At 43.0% G+C, this 22,982-nt stretch overlaps 1 protein-coding gene across 5 annotated transcripts in view; it reads right to left on the reverse strand.

Annotated features, from left to right (window-relative positions):
* Nucleotides 1-9,936: 9,936 nt before the first annotated feature.
* Nucleotides 9,937-22,982, reverse strand: part of LOC133126078 (basic helix-loop-helix domain-containing protein USF3) — a 28,728-nt gene continuing 15,682 nt past the window's right edge. For all 5 annotated transcript variants that reach the window (XM_061237896.1, XM_061237897.1, XM_061237895.1 and 2 more), the window contains exons 7-8: nt 19,847-22,980; nt 9,937-13,343 (exon numbers count right to left, since the gene is read on the reverse strand). In XM_061237896.1, coding sequence (XP_061093880.1) covers nt 10,446-13,343; nt 19,847-22,980 — 6,032 coding nt within the window. In that variant the 3' untranslated portion in view covers nt 9,937-10,445. The remainder of the gene's footprint in view (nt 13,344-19,846; nt 22,981-22,982) is intronic.

Raw genomic sequence — 22,982 nt, forward strand, 5'->3', positions numbered from 1 at the left:
GTGGAGGCTGAAAGGAAATGCCCAATAAACAAAGTCATCTGAAACATGGTGCTGAAATAAGAGGCGGTGGCGCCCACTAATGTACAGGTGAGACTGACGTTTCGATGTCAGATGATGTCAAGGAAAAAACAAAAAAAACATGGGCCTCACCCAGAGGTATATAAATACTCCAATTTCATAGTATACATGATCAATGGTACATTAAATCTTGTATGCAAAGGGGGAAAAAAAGAAATGATTTAATTGTTTTACTCCAAGATGGCTGCTGGTTAGTTGCATTGTTCCAATCCATCCTATCCATCACATATCTTGAAAATAACTTCCACGCACTTGACATGTTGACAACTTCATAAGAAAGCTATGCTTCAATTTTCATGATTATTTCTATTTTGATGTTTTGGGCACTTTTGATAACATGTACCACCATGTATTGACATGCCAGCAAGATTGGATTACCCAGAATCTCTGTAGACAAGAAGTCCTTTTTTGTATTTAAGTTTTTTTCATAATCAACGAAAGAAATAGCGACTAAGAAATTAGCTGAAGAAATGCAAGAGGTTAAAAAGGCTCTGAACTTCATGTCAGAGGAACTAAACAATGTAGCAAATCAACAGATGGGCCTACTGGATTTAATTGATGGAAGTGTGACAATTGAAGGCTGTGATACAAGAAAAAGACAATAGAAGATTTGGAACAGTACACAAGGATGGATGACCTTGTGATATCTGGGCTTGACACAACCGATCGCACCTATGCATGGACTACAGCAGGTGACCAGTGGGATGAGGATGCACCTTGTACTCACTTGAGCTGCAAGTCTAAGTTCTTCAACAGCAAAGGCATTCCTATAGACAGTAGAAATATGGCTGCTTGTCACACTATACTCCAAAAACAAAACAATAGTTCAAGCATCATGCAATTTGTGAGTATAAAACATAAAATTGAGGTGCAAAAGCACGTAAAACAAATTGAAGGGCACAGGGGTATATGTAAATGAGCATCTCACAAAGAGAAATGCTGAAATTGCAAGACAAGCTAGAATCCTGAGAAAGGGAAAGCAAATTCAGGACACTTGGACAAGGAACTGTAAAGACTGAATGGTACACCAGAACAGGCTAAAGTAAGAATCGTCAGAGACGTAAAAGATCTTGACCAATATACAGTGCATCCAGAAAGTATTCACAGCTCTTCACTTTTCCCACATTTTGTTATGTTACAGCCTTATTCCAAAATGGAATAAATTCATTTTTTTCCTCAAAATTCTACGCACAACACCCCATAATGACAACATGAAAGAAGTTTTTTTGAAATCCTTGCAAATTTATTAAAAATTGAAAACTAAGAAATCACATGTACATAAGTATTCACAGCCTTTGCCATGAAGCTCAAAATTGAGCTCAGGTGCATCCTGTTTCCACTGATCAACCTTGAGATGTTTCTACTGCTTAATTGGAGTCCACCTGTGGTAAATTCAGTTGATTGGACATGATTTGGAAAGGCACACACCTGTCTATATAAGGTCCCACGGTTGACAGTGCATGTCAGAGCACAAACCAAGCATGAAGTCAAAGGAATTGTCTCGAGGCACAAATCTGGGGAAGGGTACAGAAAAATTTCTGCTGCTTTGAAGGTCCCAATGAGCACAGTGGCCTCCATCATCCGTAAATGGAAGAAGTTCGGAACCACCAGGACTCTTCCTAGAGCTGGCCGCATGTCTAAACTGAGCAATCGGGGGAGAAGGGCCTTAGTCAGGGAGGTGACCAAGAACCCGATGGTCACTCTGTCAGAGCTCCAGCGTTCCTCTGTGGAGAGAGGAGAACCTTCCAGAAGGACAACCATCTCTGCAGCAATCCACCAATCAGGCCTGTATGGTAGAGTGGCCAGACGGAAGCCACTCCTTAGTAAAAGGCACATGGCAGCCCACCTGGAGTTTGCCAAAAGGCACCTGAAGGACTCTCAGACTATGAGAAACAAAATTCTCTGGTCTGATGAGACAAAGATTGAACTCTTTGGCGTGAATGCCAGGTGTCATGTTTGGAGGAAAACCAGGCACCGCTCATCACCTGGCCAATACCATCCCTACAGTGAAGCATGGTGGTGGCAGCATCATGCTGTGGGGATGTTTTTCAGCAGCAGGAACTGGGAGACTAGTCAGGATTGAGGGAAAGATGAATGCAGCAATGTACAGAGACATCCTGGATGAAAACCTGCTCCAGAGCACTCTTGACCTCAGATTGGGGCGACGGTTCATCTTTCAGCAGGACAACGACCCTAAGTACACAGCCAAGATGAATGTCCTTGAGTGGCCCAGCCAGAGCCCAGACTTGAATCCGATTCAACATCTCTGGAGAGATCTGCAAATGGGAGTGCACCGACGCTCCTCACCCAACCTGATGGAGCTTGAGAGGTGCTGCAAAGAGGAATGGGTGAAACTGCCCAAAGATAGGTGTGCCAAGCTTGTGGCATCATATTCAAAAAGACTTGAGGCTGTAATTGCTGCCAAAGGTGCATCAACAGAGTATTGAGCAAAGGCTGTGAATACTTATGTACATGTGATTTCTTAGTTTTTTATTTTTAATAAACTTCTTTCATGTTGTCATTATGGGGTGTTGTGTATAGAATTTTGAGGAAAAAAATGAATTTATTCCATTTTGGAATAAGGCTGTAACATAACAAAATGTGGGAAAAGTGAAGAGCTGTGAATACTTTCCGGCTGCACTGTAAATGAAAATGATTAATATTATGGTAGAGAGGTGGAATAGTGGGGAAATGTCATACTTTCATTTTAGTTGTATTGTGAAACATAAGGTGCAATGTTGTTGGTGTCCCTGTTGCTTATAATCATTCTTTGTTAAAACTTTGCTAATGGGAGTGACAAATCTTGTATAAGAAAATGTGTGAATACACAGATCTTAAATCTTTTGACTTTAGAGATCACAAACTTTATGAGTTAGAAAATGACATTGATCCAGAGACCCACTTTTACCAGAATGAACTGAATATTATTTGGAAGACAAATTCAATTCCAGTGTGAAAATGGAGGGGTTGTCAATGATTCACTTTAATAGTAGAAGTCTCTACAGTAACTTCTCTAAAATTAAAGTCTATCTTCAACAGTTGCAGCAAAGTTGTAATGGCAATTTCAGAGACTTGGCTGAGTGATAATAAAGAACTGCAGGATGGATGAAATGTTTTGGCAAAACAGGACCAATAAAAGGGGAGGGGGTGTTGCCCTGTTTGTGATGTCTGCCCTTAAATGTAAGGTGATAGGTAATATGACAACTGTTATTTTTTTATTATTTATTATTATTATTTGATGGAATGTGTAACTGTTAAAATTAAGGTTGAAAGATCCAAAAACATATTAATTAGTTGCATTTATAGAATCGACCAATTTAATAAGAAGATTGTGTAATTATATGAAAAACATAATGATAAGGTGATTTTTGTTTGTGGTGATTTCAACACTGATTTGTTGAAATCTAATGATCATATGAAAACTACAGAATTTGTTTATATTATGTTCAGGGGTTTTGTTTCTATCTATTAATTGTAAAACTTAGAATAACAAAGATAGCTTTAATTGACAGTATTTTTATGTATGTAATTGAAGGGAAGATAAAAAGTGGACCATTAGTGATGGATGTAAGTGCTTATTTGCCTGTTTTTACAGTTTAATAAAAATAACAGTAAATCAAAATTAAGAACAAATAGGCAGACTAACAATTTGGTTAGAATAAAATCACCGGAGGAAATTATGGAGCTGAAGGTAGATCTTTTGAATCATGATTGTACAAAAAATACAAAAACAGATTGACATTTATTTTGAGAGTGCAACAAAAAGACTACTACAATCAGTTGTTGCTAAATCAGAGTGGAGTGTGCTTAATGACATGATAAAAAATTGTCGAAAAAATTATTTTCCAACATATAAAAAAAAGAAGTGATAATTCAATTATTGAAAATATAGAGGAAATGGTTGATGAGTTTAATGATTATTTTGTTAATGTAGGCTCAAATTTGGCAAAGGAAATTAATCTTCCTACAGATGATGACAATAACTTTGACTTTGCATTTAACAACAGTAATTAAATGAGTTTGTGAAAGTGATGTTTTAGAAGTGGTTAGAAAGTTTAAAAAAAATAAAAAATCCACGGATGGTAACTCTCTATTGATACGACACTTTTTAAATAAATAATTGAGTGTATCCTTAAGCCATAAACTTATGTATGTAATAAATCCTTTCAAACCGGTTTTTTTCCTCATAAAATGAGAATGGCTAAGGTGGTTCCAATTTATAAAAGTGGTGACAAACATACTGCATCAAATTATCGACCTGTGTCAACCTTGCTACCTCAATTTTCAAAAATACTTATTTGTTAATAGACTTGATAACTTTATTGAGAAATATGAGTTATTGAGTGACCATCAATATGGGTTTAGGAGCAGTCGACATCTTTAGCAGTGATGAATCTTGTAGAAAACATAGCAACATCAGAAAAAAACCAGCATACTGTATGTGTATTTATTGATTTGCGTAAAGCATTTGACACAATCGATCATTCCTTACTTCTGCCAAAATTGGAACACTATGGTGTCACAAAGCATTGGTTAAGAAGTTATTTAAATGATAGATTTCAATGTGTAATAATTAATAATACTGAATAACATTCAAGAAAAGTAACCTGTGGTGTTCCACAAGGTTCGGTATTGGGACCCAAGTTATTTATGCTTTATTTAAATGATATTTGTAGAGTATCCACTACATTGAAATGTGTTCTTTTTGGTGATGATACGAAGTTATTTTGTTCAGGAGAGGACTTGATAGAGCTATTGAAAAAGGTAAAAAGGGAATTGATAATGTTAAAAAAAAAGGTTTGATACTAATAAATTATGACTAAATGAAAATAGTTCATAAACTCAATTTATGGTGTTAGGTGGTTTCAGGGTAAATTGTGAAGAGTTGAAATTGAAATTGAAAGAGTTGAAATTGAAATTGAAAGAGTGGGAGTGAAATTGAAAGAGTAGTAGTGATAATAGATCATAAACTTTGTTGGAAGCCACATATAGAACATATCAGAGAGAAATTATCTAAATCTATTGTAATTCTTTACAAAACCTGGGATCTGTTGAATAAGACATGTCTGCATATATTGTATAGTTCACTAATGTGTTGAGGTTTGGGGGAATGTTTATAAAACAAATATAGATCCTATAATCAAACTCCAGAAAAGAGATTAGAATAACAGAAGTATAACAGAATAATTAGAATAATGCTTGTTAATGTGAACCAACAAATCCATTATTCATAAGGTCTCACACCTTAGACGTTTTAGACATTGTGTATTTAGAAACATTGGAAATATCAAGAGAAGGAAAATATAATTTAAGAGGGTATGTGCATCTTTGAAACATGTAAAGTGAGAACCAATGTAAAATATATATGCGTTTCAGTTTTGGGAGCCAAACTGTGGAATGGGCTTAGAGACAAGTTTAAATTGTGTAGCTCTCTGTTGAGTTTCAAAAAAGCCTTAGAATGTAAAATAATTAAGGATTACAATTTGGAGTCATTTATTTACTTTTTTTGTACTGATATTCTGGGTTAATTGAATTTAAGGATTATTTAGGATAGGCAGCAATAAGCCTTTGGCTTCAGCCGATTCCTTTTTTGGTGACTGCCTGTGTGAATTTTATTGTGTGAAATGGACTGGTGTGAACATGTATGGTGATGTTTTGTCTGTCATATATTCACACAATTTGTTCAATTTGTTCCTTATAAAGTGTGACCAAAATAAACTATATTCATTCATTCATTGTCCTCAAACAAAATGGAACAATAACCAATACGGGCTAAATTGATCAAAAAGGTGTATGTTACAAAAACTCAACACATTCAGGGTGTATATATTCAGATTTGTGGTTTTGTGTGCGACTTTTATGGGGTTGTTTTGTCTGACCATTGTTGATTTTCGAACGGATACATGTGTGGTGGAACGCTTTGACGTTGCTGGAATTGGTAAATGGTAAATGGCAGGCATTTATATAGCGCCTTTATCCAAAGCGCTGTACAATTGATGCTTCTCCATTCACCCATTCATACACACACTCACACACCGACGGCGATTGGCTGCCATGCAAGGCCCCGACCAGCTCGTCAGGAGCATTTGGGGGTTAGGTGTCTTGCTCAGGGACACTTCGACACAGCCCGGGCGGGGGATCGAACCGGCAACCCTCCGACTGCCAGACGACTGCTCTTACTGCCTGAGCCATGTCGGAATTGGAACAATGATCACAGTGATAGAACCCAGCCCATTCTGCTGGAAATAGTTCATTGTTAGTGCTGTCTCCAGTAGCCCTTCTGGGCATGTGGAAAGGTAATGGGAAAGGATCTCCAGGTGGAGGGCTTCTTCCTCTGTGCCACACAGGACCCCCCTCCCCCCTTCTTTGATGGATTTCTGTTCTTTCAGGGCCAGGCTGGGCAGGATCTTGCGAATCATAGACAGTACAATTGGTATAGTCTAAAGTGTCTCTCATATTTCTTGAGTTTGAATGTCTTTAGTTCTTTTTGGAATGGATCCAAAAAAGCAGATATTTTAGACATAATAGAGGTGAACATATCCACGTCAACCATATCTTTGATAGCTTCCAATTCCATTGCTGCCAAACTGTTTTCTCATTTTCTTTTTTTGTCTTTTCAATGACCAGTACCAGCCCCAGCCTTTGGTCTTGGTGACCCAGACTTTTTACAACACTGTGAACAGATTTCTAGGGAACATTTATTTAAAATCTGTTCACAGTGTTGTAAAAAGTCTGGATCATCAAGACCAAAGGCTGGGGCTTTATGTACAGTTTATGTTAAAATAAATAGCAGTGCATTAAAAAAAGTGAGTAAAGTGCAAATATTTATGTAGTAAAATGTAGTGAAAACATGACGCATTCAATTCCAAATCAAAGCTTTAACAAATTTTATGTCTGCGTTAGCAAAAGAAAGCAAAGAAAAGGAATATTAATATTTCTCTTCAAACATTTTTCAAGATTTAACTTCACATTAAATTACTGAACTAATATTTAGTTGCATAACCATTGTTTTTGATAACTACTGCGCACCTGTGTGGCATTGAGTCAACCAACTTCTGGCACCTGGTATTTCAAACCAGGATGAACAAATTACATTCACAGTTCCTATGATTTTTTGCGCCACCATGCTTCACTGTCTTCACAGTGTACTGTGGCTTGAAATCAGTACCCGGGGTCGTCTGACATACTGTCGACATATTGTCGACAACCACTAGACTGGAAAAGAACAAGTTTACTCTCATCAGTCCACAGAATGTGACACTATTTCTCTTTGGGCCAATCGATGTGTTCCTAGGCAAATTTTAGCAGATTCTGTGCATGCCATTTTTTTCAACAATGGTGCCTGACAGTCCCAGTCTTGATGGTGTTTTGATTATTGACATTGAGACCCAGGCAAATTATTAAATTACCCTTTTGTAAAGTATTTTTGCAAACTTGCCATCTCCACATAACTGAAGTGGCCTGTTCCGTTAATCATTTGGATTGCTATCTGTTCTGTCTCAATCACTGCCCCCGCCTCACCAAATAACTATGCTGAGAGGTTATTGCTTGGGAAGAGGAGCACACACCCCCAACATTCCACATGCTGAAGGGAACAAAGACCTTTCGCTTTGAAGTGAAGACATCGAACTGAAATTATTGAATGAAAATCTCAAAGTTGATACACAGATAATGGTTGTTGAATCTTGACAGTATTTAACAAATATTTGTCTACAAGTATTACCTCTATTCTTAGAAGCAGAAGGAAACTACAATAACTGAGCTTGAGTAACTCTTACAATATTAATGTTTGGTATCCTTAGAAAGAGACTAAAATCATGAGAAAAATCTGAAATTTCTAGAAAAATTACTATTGGGTATTGGTAATAAAATCCATCTGGAATAAAGTATGCAAATTATCTCATTAATATATATTGTTGGAATGTATTGTTTCAAGTCCATACCTCATGATAATTTTACTATGTACCTCAGAAATTATATGGTAGGTCAAAGATGTGTGGAACATAATCTTAAACATCAATTCCCTGACAATGGACCCAAGTCTTCTGCCAGAGGGGAGGAAAGTGAACAGAGGGTGGACAGGGTGGGAAGGGTCAGCCATGATCCTTTTGGCTTTGCGCATGAGTCTGGTGTATAGATTGCCTCAATACTGGAGAGGAGGGCATCCAATAACTTTGAAGGCAGAGATGCCATACCATACTGTGATGGAAAAAGTCAAGACCCGTTCAATCACCACCTGTAAAACTACAGTTCCCTTCAAAAGTATTTGAACAGCAAGGCGATTCCTTTGTTTTTGCAATACACTGAATACATTTGGGGTTGAGATAAATAGATGAACTCGAGAATTTCAGCTTTTATTTCCTGGTATTCACACCTAGATGTTCCATACTTTTGGAGGGGACTGTATACATGGAATGGCTGCCACAGAAAAATGCAAACATAAAAAAAAAAATAGTCTCTTAATTTTTTCCAGAGCTGTATGTATTCTTCAGACTCCACATTCACACTCAGAGGATATTCATGGTAAAGCATTTCCGCATTTGTAACTTAAAGGTACAATAGGTATGATTTTTGTGTTAACACATTGTTACAAGACCATTCCTATCCCTTCCTATCATTGAAAAAGGCTCACTGACATGTTGCCTCACCCTCTGCCTGTGTTTATAGTCCTTAAATTTGGGTTTCAAAATATACAGTTGATGGCCCGACACTACCAAAACATTGTATAGCTGTACAATAATTCAAGCTCACTGGTTGAAAATTGGTTCGAATTGCCACAGCCAATGGCGTTTCAACGTCAGCACGTTCACAGAGAAGGGGGAAGGATAGACAGTGTTGTGGTTTGGAGGTGTTTGTTGCTGCTATTCCTCTCTTGACCGTTAGAAGACCAAAATTACCTATTGTACCTTTAAACAATCCTGAGGGGCAGGATTTGTTAGATCACCTTTGTTGCGATTGTGTGTTGTGCTAAAAAGGAGTTCAATAGTTCTGAGGGTGAATTTTTTGTTAAAGGATTACATTATACAGGGGTGGCCTGTAGCGTAGTGGTTAAGGTAAATGACTGTGACATGCAAAGTCGGTGGTTCTAATCCCGGTCGGTGTAGCCACAATAAGATCCGCACAGCTGTTCGGCCCCTGAGCAAGGCCCTTAACCCTGCATTGCACCAGGGGAGGATTGTCTCCTGCTTAGTGTAATAAACTCTACGTCGCTCTGGATAAGAGCATCTGCCAAATGCCAATAATGTAATGTAATATAATGATTAAAACTGATTTTCTAAATTTAATTCATCATTGAATCTAAATTACTAGTAATTTATGAGCCACTTAAATGTATACCAGCTGATAAAATGTTAAGAAATATTTGTAGCACTTCCAATGAAAGTGCTTTTGTATATAGCATGTACATTAATTCGAATAATTGTGACTGTGATCCCGACAGCAAATATGTAAGTAAGACAAAATATATCCAAACTCATTTGTGACCCGTTCTATCATAATCAGTTGTAAGTTGCAACAGTCAATTTCAAATAAATCGATGTTTATTTAAAAATAATCATTTTGGCTTTTATCTTCATTTTGAGAGAGATATCTTTGGTATCGTTAGAAATCTTACATTCTCCTCGTTTGATTTTTTTTATACAACTCAAAATAGGTTTTAGGGTCAATACGAAAGATTTTGACAGAGCAGGTCACATTTGAACATTTGTTGGCATAAAGATATCTTGAGTTAAACTGGAAAATGAATATTTAGCAAGCTAGCTAACTACAGAAAGTATTGCAATACAATAGTTACTGTATAGTACATTGTAATAGAAGCTGAGAAAATAAACCAAAATTAGTTCAATACAGTCTAAACAGTTCATTTTAAATTATAAAAACCTTTAATAATAAACTTTTTACACATTTACACATCGACATATGACAGTTCTTAGAAATAAATATTTACCTCCAGCGGAAAATGTATTTAAAATTCACTCTGATAGCATTATAGATCTGCTAAAACAGTCTCAGTTTTGTGCTTTTGTCCTTATCCTTGGGGAGTCATCTTTGAGAAGTCAAAAAGTACAAAGTCAACAGTACAAAGCCAGGCCATATTCCAGATCACAAACCAACTGAGAGCCATTCTCAGCTGTACAAAGACCTATAAATACACAAGTGACAGCAGCTTACATGTCATCACAAAAGAGGTCAGAAGTGCAATGTTATGACCTAGGTTACCATGGTATCAGTTACCAAGTCATTACTTTGTATTATGGTCAATGTGGCACCGCTGAGCAGTTAACCTGTCCTGAGTCTTTCTCTGGAGACTGAAGAATCAGTATCACCTCTGTTGTGGCAAGATGCACAGTGAGGGGGGCAGGGAGGGATCACACAGCAGAACTTCCATCATGCCCCAGTATGTGGCTAATATTGTGGGCAGGCCGGTTGGGCTGCTTGCTGGAATCAGCTGAAGAAGTGTTGGTGAGGGACAGCAGGGGGGACATGGGCATGGCCGTGCCATCAGGGGGCATTGCTGTTGCAATCTCGGGGAAGAGTGAGGTCAGGTTGAAGTTGGACAGGTGAGGAGTTATACTAGAGGAGTTTGCGATCGGCATGGGAGGCATGTCAGGGAGCAAGGGGAAACTGGCCTGAGTGAAACCCACAGGCCGCGGTGGGGATAGGATGGAACCAAAGCGGTTGTTGAGGGGTGTGCTGCTGCTCTTGTCCGCACTGGGGCTGGTGAACATCTGATTAGAAAAGTACTGCAGGGGAATGTCGCTTGGAAGGCTGGGGTGGGCTGCGGGGGAGTAGGAGGGGTAGAACGAGGGCAGGGTGTTCTGGGCCTCAACAGGCAGGATGGCAGGTGTGCGGGCTGCACTGGGTTGGGTTACAGGCGGAATAAAGGAGGGACTTGCATTGATGGTTGGGGGGTTCATCCCTCCTCCCTCGGGGATGAAGGAGAAGCCAAAGTTCTGGGTCAGGTGTTGATCAGACACCAGGTTGTCCCCACTAACCTGGGCACCATCAGCCATGAAGCGCACAATGCTGCCACGCTTCACCTCTCCACCAGTCTGTTGCCGTCCCAACAGCATGCCACCACCTGTTGGCAAGGAGGGCTGCCCGTCAGGCTCGAAGGAGTTTCCAGAACGCAGTGTTCCAGACCTTCCTCGGTCCCCAGGGCGCATTTTGGTACCCTGGACGTCCTGGGCTGGGTGGCGAGCACGCTGATTAACAGAGTTGACAGGGCGTGCAGGGGCACGTCCCGGTTCAGAGTTACTCTGGGGTGTGGTGGGGTGAGGGGGGAGCCCTCCTCGTACTCCAGGTAATTGCATGTTGGTTCCAACCTGGGGGTTGAGATGGCCCTTGTTCCCCTCGCTTATGTGCATGTTGGGAGTTTTCTGTGCGGGGGGCATACTGGGACTGCCTGCCTTAGCCTGCAGGTCTGTGCTTGATCCACCAGACCCACAGCTATACTCCATGCTGACTGGGGGACAGCACTGTGCCACACTTTGGTGGCCTACTTGCTCAGACAAGTGGGGCGCCAGGAGACTCTGCATAAAGCTCTGGTGACAACTCTCATGCTCCCGTTGCCCCGACCCCATGGGCACACCCTGTGCTCCAGGAAACGCCCCCCGTGGCTGCCGCTCCACCCCTGAGCCCAGCCCCATCCTGATGCCCTGTGTCTGCAGGCCCCTGTGGGATGGGGGTGTGGGTTTATGGGTCATTTCGCTTTCACGGGACACCTGCACCTCAAAGCTTCCAAGCTGGTGCTGCCCTGTAGAGCCACATGAGACATTCAGGGGCCCTGAATGGCCCTGGGGGTTGTGGCCTTTCCCCCTGGAAGCATCTAGGTAGGTATGTAGGTCGGCCTGATCCTGTGGTGCACGTGCTGCCTGCAAGGGTATCCCCATGCGTTGGTCAACACTGGAGGTGGATTTCCCAATGAGTGCTTCAGCAGAGTAGCTGGAGACACGGTGGCGCTCCTGCCGAGATGGGGTGCAGGTGATGTCAGAGTGACGTGATACAGCCCCTCCCGGTTGTGAGGTCAGCTGTTCTAGGGCCCGGGAACTCATGAGCCGCTGAAGAGCACTGTGGTTCTGGCCTGCCTGTCGCTCCTGGCCCAGGTGGCTACCATGGAGAGCCCGGGGCACCACTGGCTGACCCTCACAGCTCTTCTCCTGGGGACGAACACCAAACTGCTGCTGCTGGATGTGCTGAATGTGCTGGTGTCGTGAGTGGGAACTCTGCTGCTGATGTTGCTGTTGATGTTGTTGCTGCTGCTCTCTGCCCTTGTCCACATGGTGTGCTTTCTGTGGTAGACCCATAGGGCCCCCTGGTTGCCCACCCTGCACCAAGCCCCGTTTCTTCTGACTGTGCTGATCCTGCTGCAATGTCCTTTGATGGACGCTGTGGAATTGTGTTGGGTCTTGCTGTGTCAAGTGATGCTGTAGCTGATAAAGGTGAAGTCTCTGGCCGTGTTGCTGCTGCTGCTGCTGCTGCTGCTGCTTCAGGTAGGGGTTACCCATCGGCAGATGGTGCCCAGGTGGGTGGGGGATGTGCTGGGAGTGACTCTGCTGATGGGAAGTTCCTTGAGGGGCACAGTGCCCGTCTACTGGTTTCAGCATGGAGCTCATGAAGCTATTGCCCGGGAAAAGGCCACTGAGCCCATCAGAAGGATAACCCCGCCCAACAGAATTAGAGGAGCTACTGCTACTACAGCTGACCATCATCTGGGTGTGGTCAGTGGGTGCAGCCTTCATGTCCATTTGACCCATATTGGGGACAGAGGAGGTTTTTGGGCGTTTGCTACTGGGGAGTAGGGTGTCATCAGGGGCAGGGCGCTTGGACATGTCCTTCATGTGGTGCTCTGTCCCATGTGGCCTCATAAGGGCGTTCTTCAGTGGTGTGTACTCAGAACATGGTGGGAGCAGGGGGGCCGAGGACTGCACCACAGGGACAGCAGTTGCTATCGGTGATGGGACAGAGCCCTGCTGGGTATGGCTGGGGGAGCAGGTGTAGGGCTGCTGTCCAGAACTGAGTGGCCTGATCAGATTATTAACACTGAGACTGCCCACAGTAGAGGCCTGCAACTGCGTTGCCTGTGACAGCGTAGGCTGTGACTGAGTGGGTTGCGTCTGTGACTGGGTGGGCTGCAACTGAGTGGGCTGTGAATGGGAAGGTTGAGATTGAGAGCGTGGTGATGAGGTATAGGACAGGGACAGAGGGTTCCTGGATCCAACTGGTCCGCTTGTGGTACCCACCGCAGGCTGAACTCCGAGAGGCACCTACAGTAGTAACAGCAAAATGGAGCTTCAGAACACAGACAACAGTGTGTGTACACTAGCTAGATAGTACGGGTATTAAAAATGTTATTCCAAGTTACACTTCATACAGTTGCATTTCGCCACCTTTTTTTATTTTTGTTAAAGTGTTAGAGTGTTTCTTTTTAAGCCGCAGCAGTACGACTACCACATTAATGAACTATTTTAATTAATTGCTCTCTCATCATGCGATTTAAGCTGTTCTGGTCTGTTCTGTTCTTTCGCCACAGTTTGGCCTTTACATCCCTTTCGTAGAGGTTAATCTTGGCCTGATCAGTCAATAAAAGTTAGTTCCAGAACTTTTGTGGCTCATCTGTGTACTGTGCAAATTGAAATCTCGCCTTCCGAATCTTACTACTGATGAGTGGTTGCATCTGGTGGTATAGCCTCTATATTGCAGCTCTCAAAGTCTTCTTCGAATGGTTGATTTAGATGCCTTCACCCCTGCCAGGTGGAGATTGTTTGTGATGTCACTGACTGATGTTTTGGAGTTTTTCAGAGCTCTCACAAGGTTTCTGTTATCAACTGCATTGCTGTTCAATGTCTGTTGCTCAGTACGCCAGTGCTTTCTTTCTTTTTCAGGACATTCCAAGTTGTTGTACAAGCTATCCCCAATACTTGTGCAATGGCTCTGATCGATCTCCCCTCTTTTCTAAGCTTCAAAATGGCTTGCGTTTCTCCCAGACAGTTAGTTGTCGTCATGTTAGTTCATCTTTTCTAACACAAATGCAATCTTCACAGGCAAAACCATAGGATAAAACCAAGAGTAGACATTCAGGACAATTTACTGTTTAACCAATCAAACGGGACACGTCTGGGCAACAAGAACCACCTGTCAGTCACATGTTCCAATAATTTTTGGGGCTAACAAAGACATAGCATGCAAAGTTAAAATTTGATTGGTAAATTAATTGAGGAATTTTATTTATATTCATCTTACAATACCACCTATTGCTGAAACTATATGAAACTACTACATTGGCATGCTGCCTCAGATGCTCCTAGTTTGCCAGGTTGCATGATGATCAGATAATGACAGCTGTTTCAGTAAAAACAGCCACACCTACAATAATTTACTGACATGTCATGGTTTGCATCATCAAAAAAACATTAGTAACTTTTATTGGGGTTACTCCCAGCATGCTTGTGTTAAAATTAGATGAACTTTGTGGATTTGTTCTAGAAAAAATACAAAATGGGAGGAAATAAAAATGCTTCCTGATGTTGTTACTTCAGGTTAGGTTATTATAGTATTTCCCCTTAATAATACCCAATTATTCATGGAAAATTAACCTGCACATTTGCTATAGTGCCATCTAAAAGCCAATTGATCCCAAATTTGTAGTAGATTAAGCTTCAATATACTCACCAGGTTTTGTGATGATTGGACAAAGCAATCATGAGTTACAGCTCTTTTGTAAAAATGGCCATAACAATTGATTGACATGTCATGGATAAAGGTATTGCTCCATAAAAATAAAAATAAAATTCTGGGTTACACCAGGTGTGCTCTTTGTCAAATTTGGTCAATATTGGATCAATTTTGTAAAAGCCAAACAAAATGTTTTTTAAATATAATCAATATGGTAGAAAGTCTAAGAGGCTGCGGACATTATTTCTTAAACTTTGTGCAAGTTTGATAAATTACTGTAGTGCCCCCTACTGCTCAATTGTCAACAAATTTTAGTTAGTACAGACTGACCAATAGTACACATTTTGTTTACTACAATGGCAATGGGCTCACCAGCTACTGATTTTGGTATTGCTACATTGCTGCATTTCTGTGTTATGGATTCCCTTAAATTAGCCAAAGAAATTCAGACCTTTTTTGCAACAGATCCTGACCCAAGACCACTCATTATGTCTGTAATTCAGAAGAATGCGTGCCTTTTTTAATTTTGTGACTGCACATTTGATAAAATGTGAATTAGACCTCAAAATCCAAAGTTTAGACGATGAATTGTCCATAGACTTAACATGGAGAGAGACGGTAGTTAAGATACATGACTGGAACCGGCAAGGTTGGTGGTTCAATCCCCAGTGTAGCCAAGATAAGATCTGTGCAGCCATTGGGCCCTTGAGAAAGACCCCACATTGCACCAGGGGGGATTGGCCCCTGCTTAGTCCCATAACATGTAATGTAATAATGTAACAATCTAAAGTTCTAAACTAACATGAAACCATTACTGTATGTTGAGCAACATTATCACATGTAGGTAGTGGCTAGATAAACGACACTACTGACAAGCACTCAATTTGTGAAAATATGCAGTAAAGCGAGGGTGGCGAGGAAGCAAATCCTTACTGTTGGTAGATAGTCTGCCTCCAGCGTTAAGTGTTAACGTTAACTGCAGTCGATCATGAAATTATACCATTTTGGGTGTGTGAGATAAATGAAATTACTAGCTAGCTAGTTAGCTAGTGTAACGGGTGAGAAATTGCCTCCGAGGTGGGATTTGAACCCCAGCCTCTCACTCGTCCAAATATTTGTTGAACAAATGCGTTACCAGTCAGCTAAAGACGAAATCGCCCCAAGCCGAGGGCAATAACATTCTTTTGAATTTGAGGGTTACGTCATCAGGGAGTGTTGTAGAAGTAACCTGCTACAAGCCTTCACTTTCACTGCACTTCACCATGCTAGCTGAGATAACCATGCCACACTAGCTACCCAGTACAAGGGCTCTTTTCTTTGAGTTAACTTACCAATCTTAACTGTTGTGGATAGGTTGCCTCCATTGTTAAGTGCTAGGCTAGCTAACATTAACATTGGCTGTAGCATATTTTAAAAGAATTCCAGATAAATTGTTGGTTATATTTGGTCCTGTGACATATAAAATATTAGTGAGCCTTTGTTAAGTAGCAACACTTAGGTTACCTGATTATATTATTGACTTAACATTTGTGCCTGATAGTTCTCTTTGTGCAAAAATCCTTTAGCTAGCTAAATAAGAAAAGTTATCTCTCCAGTTTATGGCTGCTAACTGTTCGGAGCCACCTTTTAGAGGCTTTTGGTGCCTCCACCTGGAGAGTAACTTTCTTGATTTTGGCGATACATTCAACTTGCAATTATCATGAGTGGGGGCTATAACATTATAGGGATTACAGAGACATGACGGCTTGGGGATGAAGATGGGGATGAATATTATATAGAGGGGTAAGAAAGGCGGCGGTGTGAATGAATATGTAAGAATCTTAATGTGCAAGAAATGAGTGAGTGAATTTTTTGACACGGTATGACAGCCTATAAGAGAGCAATCAATTCTAGATCTGGTGTCATGTAATGATTCTGACAGAAAGTGCAGTATAGAGGTAATGGAGCAACTTGGAACAAGTGATCATAATAATGTTTTGATGTATTTTGGCAAATGAAGAGGGTCTCCTCCTTTATCCATCCATCCATCCATTATCTGAACCCGCTTATCCTGAACAGGGTCGCAGGGGGGCTGGAGCCTATCCCAGCATACATTGGGCGAAAGGCAGGAATACACCCTGGACAGGTCGCCAGTCCTTCGCAGGGCACACACACCATTCACTCACACACTCATACCTACGGGCAATTTAGACTCTCCAATCAGCCTAACCTGCATGTCTTTGGACTGTGGGAGGAAACCGGAGTACCCGGAGGAAACCCACACGGGGAGAACATGCAAACTCCGCACAGAGAGGCCCCGGCCGACGGGGATTCGAACCCAGGACCTCCTTGCTGTGAGGCGGCAGTGCTACCCACTGCGCCATCCGTGCCGCCTCTCCTCCTTTATAAACTGCAGAAATACCAGATGACTGGAAACAGGCTAATATACTGTAACAGCAATATATAAGAAAGAGGACCGTACTGATCCAGAAAAGTACAGGTCTCTCAGTCTAACTTGCATCACATGTACAATCCTGCAATCTACCATTAGAGACAAACTGGAATTATTTATTTAAAATATTAACATTCTCCGGTAGAGGCACGAGCATGAGGAAAAAATGTAAGAAAGTAGGCTCCCAACAAATTTTCAAATAACCCTACCAAACACCTTGAATTTAATAATATTAGCCAGAATAACTGATCAAGAGGGTCGTGCTAGATGTGAAAATAAACTGTCAGAATTATTTCCTTTGTAGAAAACATGCTGAGAGAGAGTCTAGACATCCATATTAATATGGACATACAAATTGAACGAGCACATTGCGCCCTTACAGCGAAACCTCTGGTGGATGCACAGCCGAGGTCCATAATAGTTAAATTCCTCAGCTACTAGGTAAAGGAGGAGATATTGAAGCAATTGTGACAAAAGAAGGGACTTTTATGGCAAAATAAAAAACATCGACAACGATTATGCTCCTGACGTGCTCACGAAACGCAAACAATAGGCAGAGGTAAAGAAACTCCGGAAAGAGAGAAATATTCGCTTCCAGACCCCATTCCCAGCCAAACTTAGAGTTCATTATGGAGACAGTCCTAGATTTTACAATACTGCAGAGGATGCGACTTAAGACATGGCAGAAAGAGGATTGCCTGTCACGATAATCAAACCACCAGAGACCCTTACTGAGCAGATAAAGACTGACCTGGAACAAAGCTGACAGATTGGATAGAAGAGGAAAACAAGGCGGACCATCAGCAAAAAAAAGCTGATTCAATACGGAGGGTCAAAACCTTGTCTAGGCCTATGCAGTAGGCCTTTTCTTTTTACTTCACAAATATATAGGCCTACTAGTTATATAGGCCTACAAACAGGCATAAAAATTATAGATGTTATACTTATTTCTACATATGTACATGTATAGATAGGAATGTATGTATGCATGTATGTAGGTATGAATGCATGTACATACATTTGATTATTTTTCTATTTTTTCCCCCCTTGGTGTGTGTGATCCTATGGAAATGTCAACCTTTTCTCAAATACAGACAGGATTAAAAAATGAGTCATGTCTGACAAACATTCTTTGTGGAAGCTACCAAGTGTTTTGATATTTATTTACTTTACTTAAATGACCTTGACAGAGACATTGAAAGTACTTTAGTTAAGTTTGTTAAAAGAATCTACTAATCCAAAAGATTTCAATGGAATCAAGAAGTGGGCGGAAACCTGGCAAATTAAGTTCTACATATGGGAAAACATATAGCAGGATTACTTTATGGGTACATAATTGGAGTTGCTCAAGTTGAAAAAGACTTGGTGGTAACAGTTGATCTTTCAGGTTCTAGTCAATGTGTGGTAGCAGAAAAAAAGGACGCTAGGATACATAGCCAAGAGTATTGACTATAAATCTAAGGAACTTATACTCACCTGAAACAATACCCTTGTTAGACCACACTCGGAGTACTGTGTGCAGCTCTGGGGCCTGCACTATAAGAAAGATATAGAGGCGCTGGAAACAGTTCAGAGAGGGGCAACCAGATTGATTCCATGTTGAAAAGATAAAAGTTGTGAGGATGCTTAAGATGCTTAATCTCTTTAAGCTTAGTAAAAGGAGACATAGGGGGGTATTTGATTGAGACTTTTAAATTCCTTAAAGAGATTAACAAACCGAACTACAGCCGATTCTTAAGGGTGAGTTTGGTCAGCAGAACAAGAGGGCATGAATGGAAATTGGCAAAGGATAAATTCCGCACAGGTATTAAGAAGTATTTTTTCACACAGACAGTGGTCACTGTGGAATGCAGTGGAGGCAGAAACACTGGGTTTTTCAAGACCAGGCTTGATACGCTGCTAGATACTATTTAAATGGTTGGCATTTATATAGCACCTTTATCCAAAGTGCTGTACAATTAATGCTTCTCATTCACCCATTCACACACTCACACACTCACACACCCACACACCCACACACTCACACACTCACACACTCACACACTCACACACCGACGGCGATTGGCTGCCATGCAAGGCGCCGACCAGCTCGTCAGGAGCATTTGGGGGTTAGTTGTCTTGCTCAGGGACACTTCGACTCAGCCCGGGCGGGGGATCGAACCGGCAAGCCTCCGACTGCCAGACGAATGCTCTTACTGCCTGAGCCATGTCGCCCCGACTTTTAGGCAGTAAGCAGTTGGTACACTTTGTTTGACACGAACATGGAATTTTGACAATCTGCTGGACATAGGACCATGTGTTAATGAAATGCTGTTTTAACCAAAATGTATGTGTATGAATATGAAAATGCATTGTGTTACTTGAAATATTGAAAAAGAGGGTGGTCATTAAAACATTTTTTTTTCCAATCTTCACCATCACAGGAAAGGAGGAGGAAAGGAGAAGGAACATGTTATACCCCAGAAGTGGACAATAATAGGCACTGATCGTTTACTGTGTTTTGGTACATCAGGATCCTAACCTTATTGAAAGAATGTTCAATTTAAATTTAAAAATTAAGCCTTTACTTCCGGGCACTGTTTCTTTCAGAACATTTTAAAAATGAACTGTCATTTATATTCTAGTACTTCAGTTTACAGAAGCAATATTTTCAGTTGCACCTACCAGAAGGCTGGGCCCCATCAGAGAAGTGTTCTTTGCCTGTGATCCAGAGGCCCTGTCCTTGCGATGGGAGCTCTGTGGGAGTTTGGGCACATCCCAGCCAGTAGGAGCAGGGGTATGTGAGCTGCAGCCACTCCCCCTGCTTGTGCCAGGGCCATCTTGCTCAAAGAAGGCCCTCGCAGCCAGGGCAAGGATCTCTGCTTGCTCAGACGTGAAGGTGAAGGTTCCAAAAGCAGAGGATGAAGTGCTGGCCACATGACCCATTGGGAGCATGGATGCGATGGAGAACCCCCGACTGCCCCCACAGCTGCTAGAGCCCAGGGACTGTCCCAATGCATCCTGCTCCAGCACACACACCTGCTGCAGTGAGGAAGGATCCTTCCTGGGAAGGGCATGTCCTCCCAAGTCCGCATCCCCTAGATCCCTCTCCATATCCAGTTTGCTGGTTTTGGCTTCCATAAGGGTGGAGTCAGGTGCAATGGTGGAAAGTGCAGGGTCATGCTGGTGAGATGGGGGCCTCCTGCACTCTGACATGTGAGAGAGGGGGGTTGTCACAGAGGGCGAGGCTGAGACAGAAGTGGATGGTGTGAGGGGCAGGGAGGCGGACAGGGAATTCTGGAGGTCTGCTGGCCGACTGGACTCAGCTGTCACAAAAGCAACCTGTGGAGAAGGTGTTATGGTATGGCCTGTCGTACCAACACTGCTAGCTGAGATACTGACACCACTTGCTGTGGGTCCAGTCACTGTGAAACTGACACTAGTGGCTATGGGTCTAGTCTGTGTTGAAGTAACACTATTGGCTGTGGGGACAGTCTCTGTGGCTCTGACAATAGTGGCTGTGGAACTACTACTACTTACTCTAGGTCCAACTACTGTGGAACTGACATTAGTGACTATGGAACTGACAGTACTAATTATTGATCCTGCCACTGTGGAACAGATACTAGTGGCTATAGGTGCAGTCATTGTGGAACTGACAGTTGTGGCTATAGGTCCAGTCATTGTGGAAGTAACACTTGCTACAGTGGGTTCAGTCACTGTGGAGGTGCCACAAATTGCTGTGGGTCCAGTTACTTTCGATATGGCATTAGTAGCTATAGAACTAACACAACTTACTGTGGAGTTAGCACTACACATTGTGGGTCCTACAACTGGAGAAAAGATGGTGCTCAGTGTGGGTCCAGCTACTGATGAACTGACTGTAATATCCGTGGCAGTGTGGGAGGGTTCTGTGACCCTGGAGGCTAGAGAGGACATCTTTGAGAGTGTAGCCAGTTCTGTAGTTGGGAACATGGAAATTTCCCCAGTCTTTGTTGTAATGGTAGGTGGTTGTTTCTCGGCAGGCTCAGTGTTGATCTGAAGGGCAGGGCCTCCCTGTTTAGATATAGACCTCTGGCCTGTACTGGCCTTCTTGCTGCCTGTGCGTTTGGTTCTGGGTGGGACGCAAGCCTTAAGAAGAATAGTAGTGGTGCCACCTATCGGCGCTAAAGCCAAAGGGGCAGATCTTGTGAGCCCAGCAGAGGAGCTGCAGTTCACAGTTTCTGTGGTAACGGGCAGAGCAGGCTGTGCAGCTGCAGGGGGCTGGGCCTGGCTCTGGGTGGGGACATTTGAGATGCTCTGATTGAGATTGGCCAGGGCCCCCAGAGAGTGCAGGGTAATGTTGACATTAGGATCCTCCTTGGTAGTAGGCTGGACGATCTGCAGTGAGGGCTGAGCTGCCGCCCCACCAGGAGGTTTCATAGCCTGCAAGGAAAACACCTGCCCGCTTACTGTGACTGTCTGGGATTTCTGTGTAGATGTCATTGGCCGGGGTAAGATGTGCACAAGCTGCTTCCCCCCCACAGTCTGTACGCCACTTCCGCCACTGGCCACCACACTGGAAGTGCTAGTCTGATCACTTGTAGAAACTGTAGCTGGCCCTGTGTTGCCCTGGGAGGTTGGTGGAACAGGGTTCTGATTGGGTGCTTGAATTATGACAATATGCTGACATGGGTTCTGACTGGGCAGGCTGCTCCTAGCTGTAGCCATTGGTTGGCAAGGATTAACTGGCTGCAGGATGAACACGTTGGGTTTGTTGGGGGTCTGGGGGACAGCAGGGGACTGGCTGCTACTCATATGCAACACCTGCAGCAGAGGTGGAAAAGCAGACTGGGATTGTGGTGGGGGGGGTATGGGTGGAGCAAGGGCCTGTGCTTGGATTTGGGGAGGAGCAAGGACAGGCTGAACTGAAGACTTTGCAACAGGGAAGCATGTGGATGGCCCTTGCTGTCCACTATAAGACACAGTGGAGCTGTTGATACTGGGGGTGGGGGTGAGGGCCGGGTGACAGACAGGCTGGGAGTTCCCACCGAGCTGCAGAGTGGTCCACGTGGTCTGAGTGCTCCCCGCCATACTGATCTGGAAGGCCAGAGGGGCACCGGTTGGTGAGGGTACGCTTCTGCTCAGCATGGAGCTCACAGATATAGGGGGACTGGGGGAATTTGCTATAGCAGCCTGTGTATGAAACGGGGCCTGGGGGAGGGAGAGGGGTGTAGGCTGGCTGGTTAAAGCTGCAGGGCTTGGTGTTGGTGTGGAAGTTGATGCAGGGGGCTGCATAGTGCTGCTGTTTGTAGGGAGGGGGCATGGACCCTGAAAGGTGATGTAGGACAGGGAAGGGGCCAGCTTTGTGGCAGGATGCGCCTCAGCTGGCTGCTGCTCCACCAACCTGACACCAGGTGTGCATACTGGGGGGGCAAGACTGGCCCCAAGCAGGACCTGCGGAGCCGAAGAGGCAGGCGCATCCTGTAGCATAGACCCATTTTGGCACACTTTTGGTCCTACACCTGCCATAATGTCACAGTGAGACTGGATCACTAAGGCCTCCGCTGGTTGCTTCCTCACATCCTGGGTAGGACTTGTGGTAGACTGGTCCTCTGCAGCTGGACACAACACATTTCCATTGGAGTAGACGATAATGCCGTCAGGCACAAGGTGCGTGGGCGTGACTTTAGCCACCTTGGCACAGCGCAGCTTGCCCTTCCAATGCACAGTAGGGTCATTGAGGAAGCTGATGCCATTGACCTTTAACAGCTCCATGTAGTGAGCGCTCTCCTTACGTAGCTCCTCCAACTGCCGCCGCAAACGACAAATCTCCTCCGCT

This window comes from Conger conger, chromosome 4, assembly GCF_963514075.1.
Source record: "Conger conger chromosome 4, fConCon1.1, whole genome shotgun sequence".
Taxonomy (NCBI): Eukaryota; Metazoa; Chordata; class Actinopteri; order Anguilliformes; family Congridae; genus Conger; species Conger conger.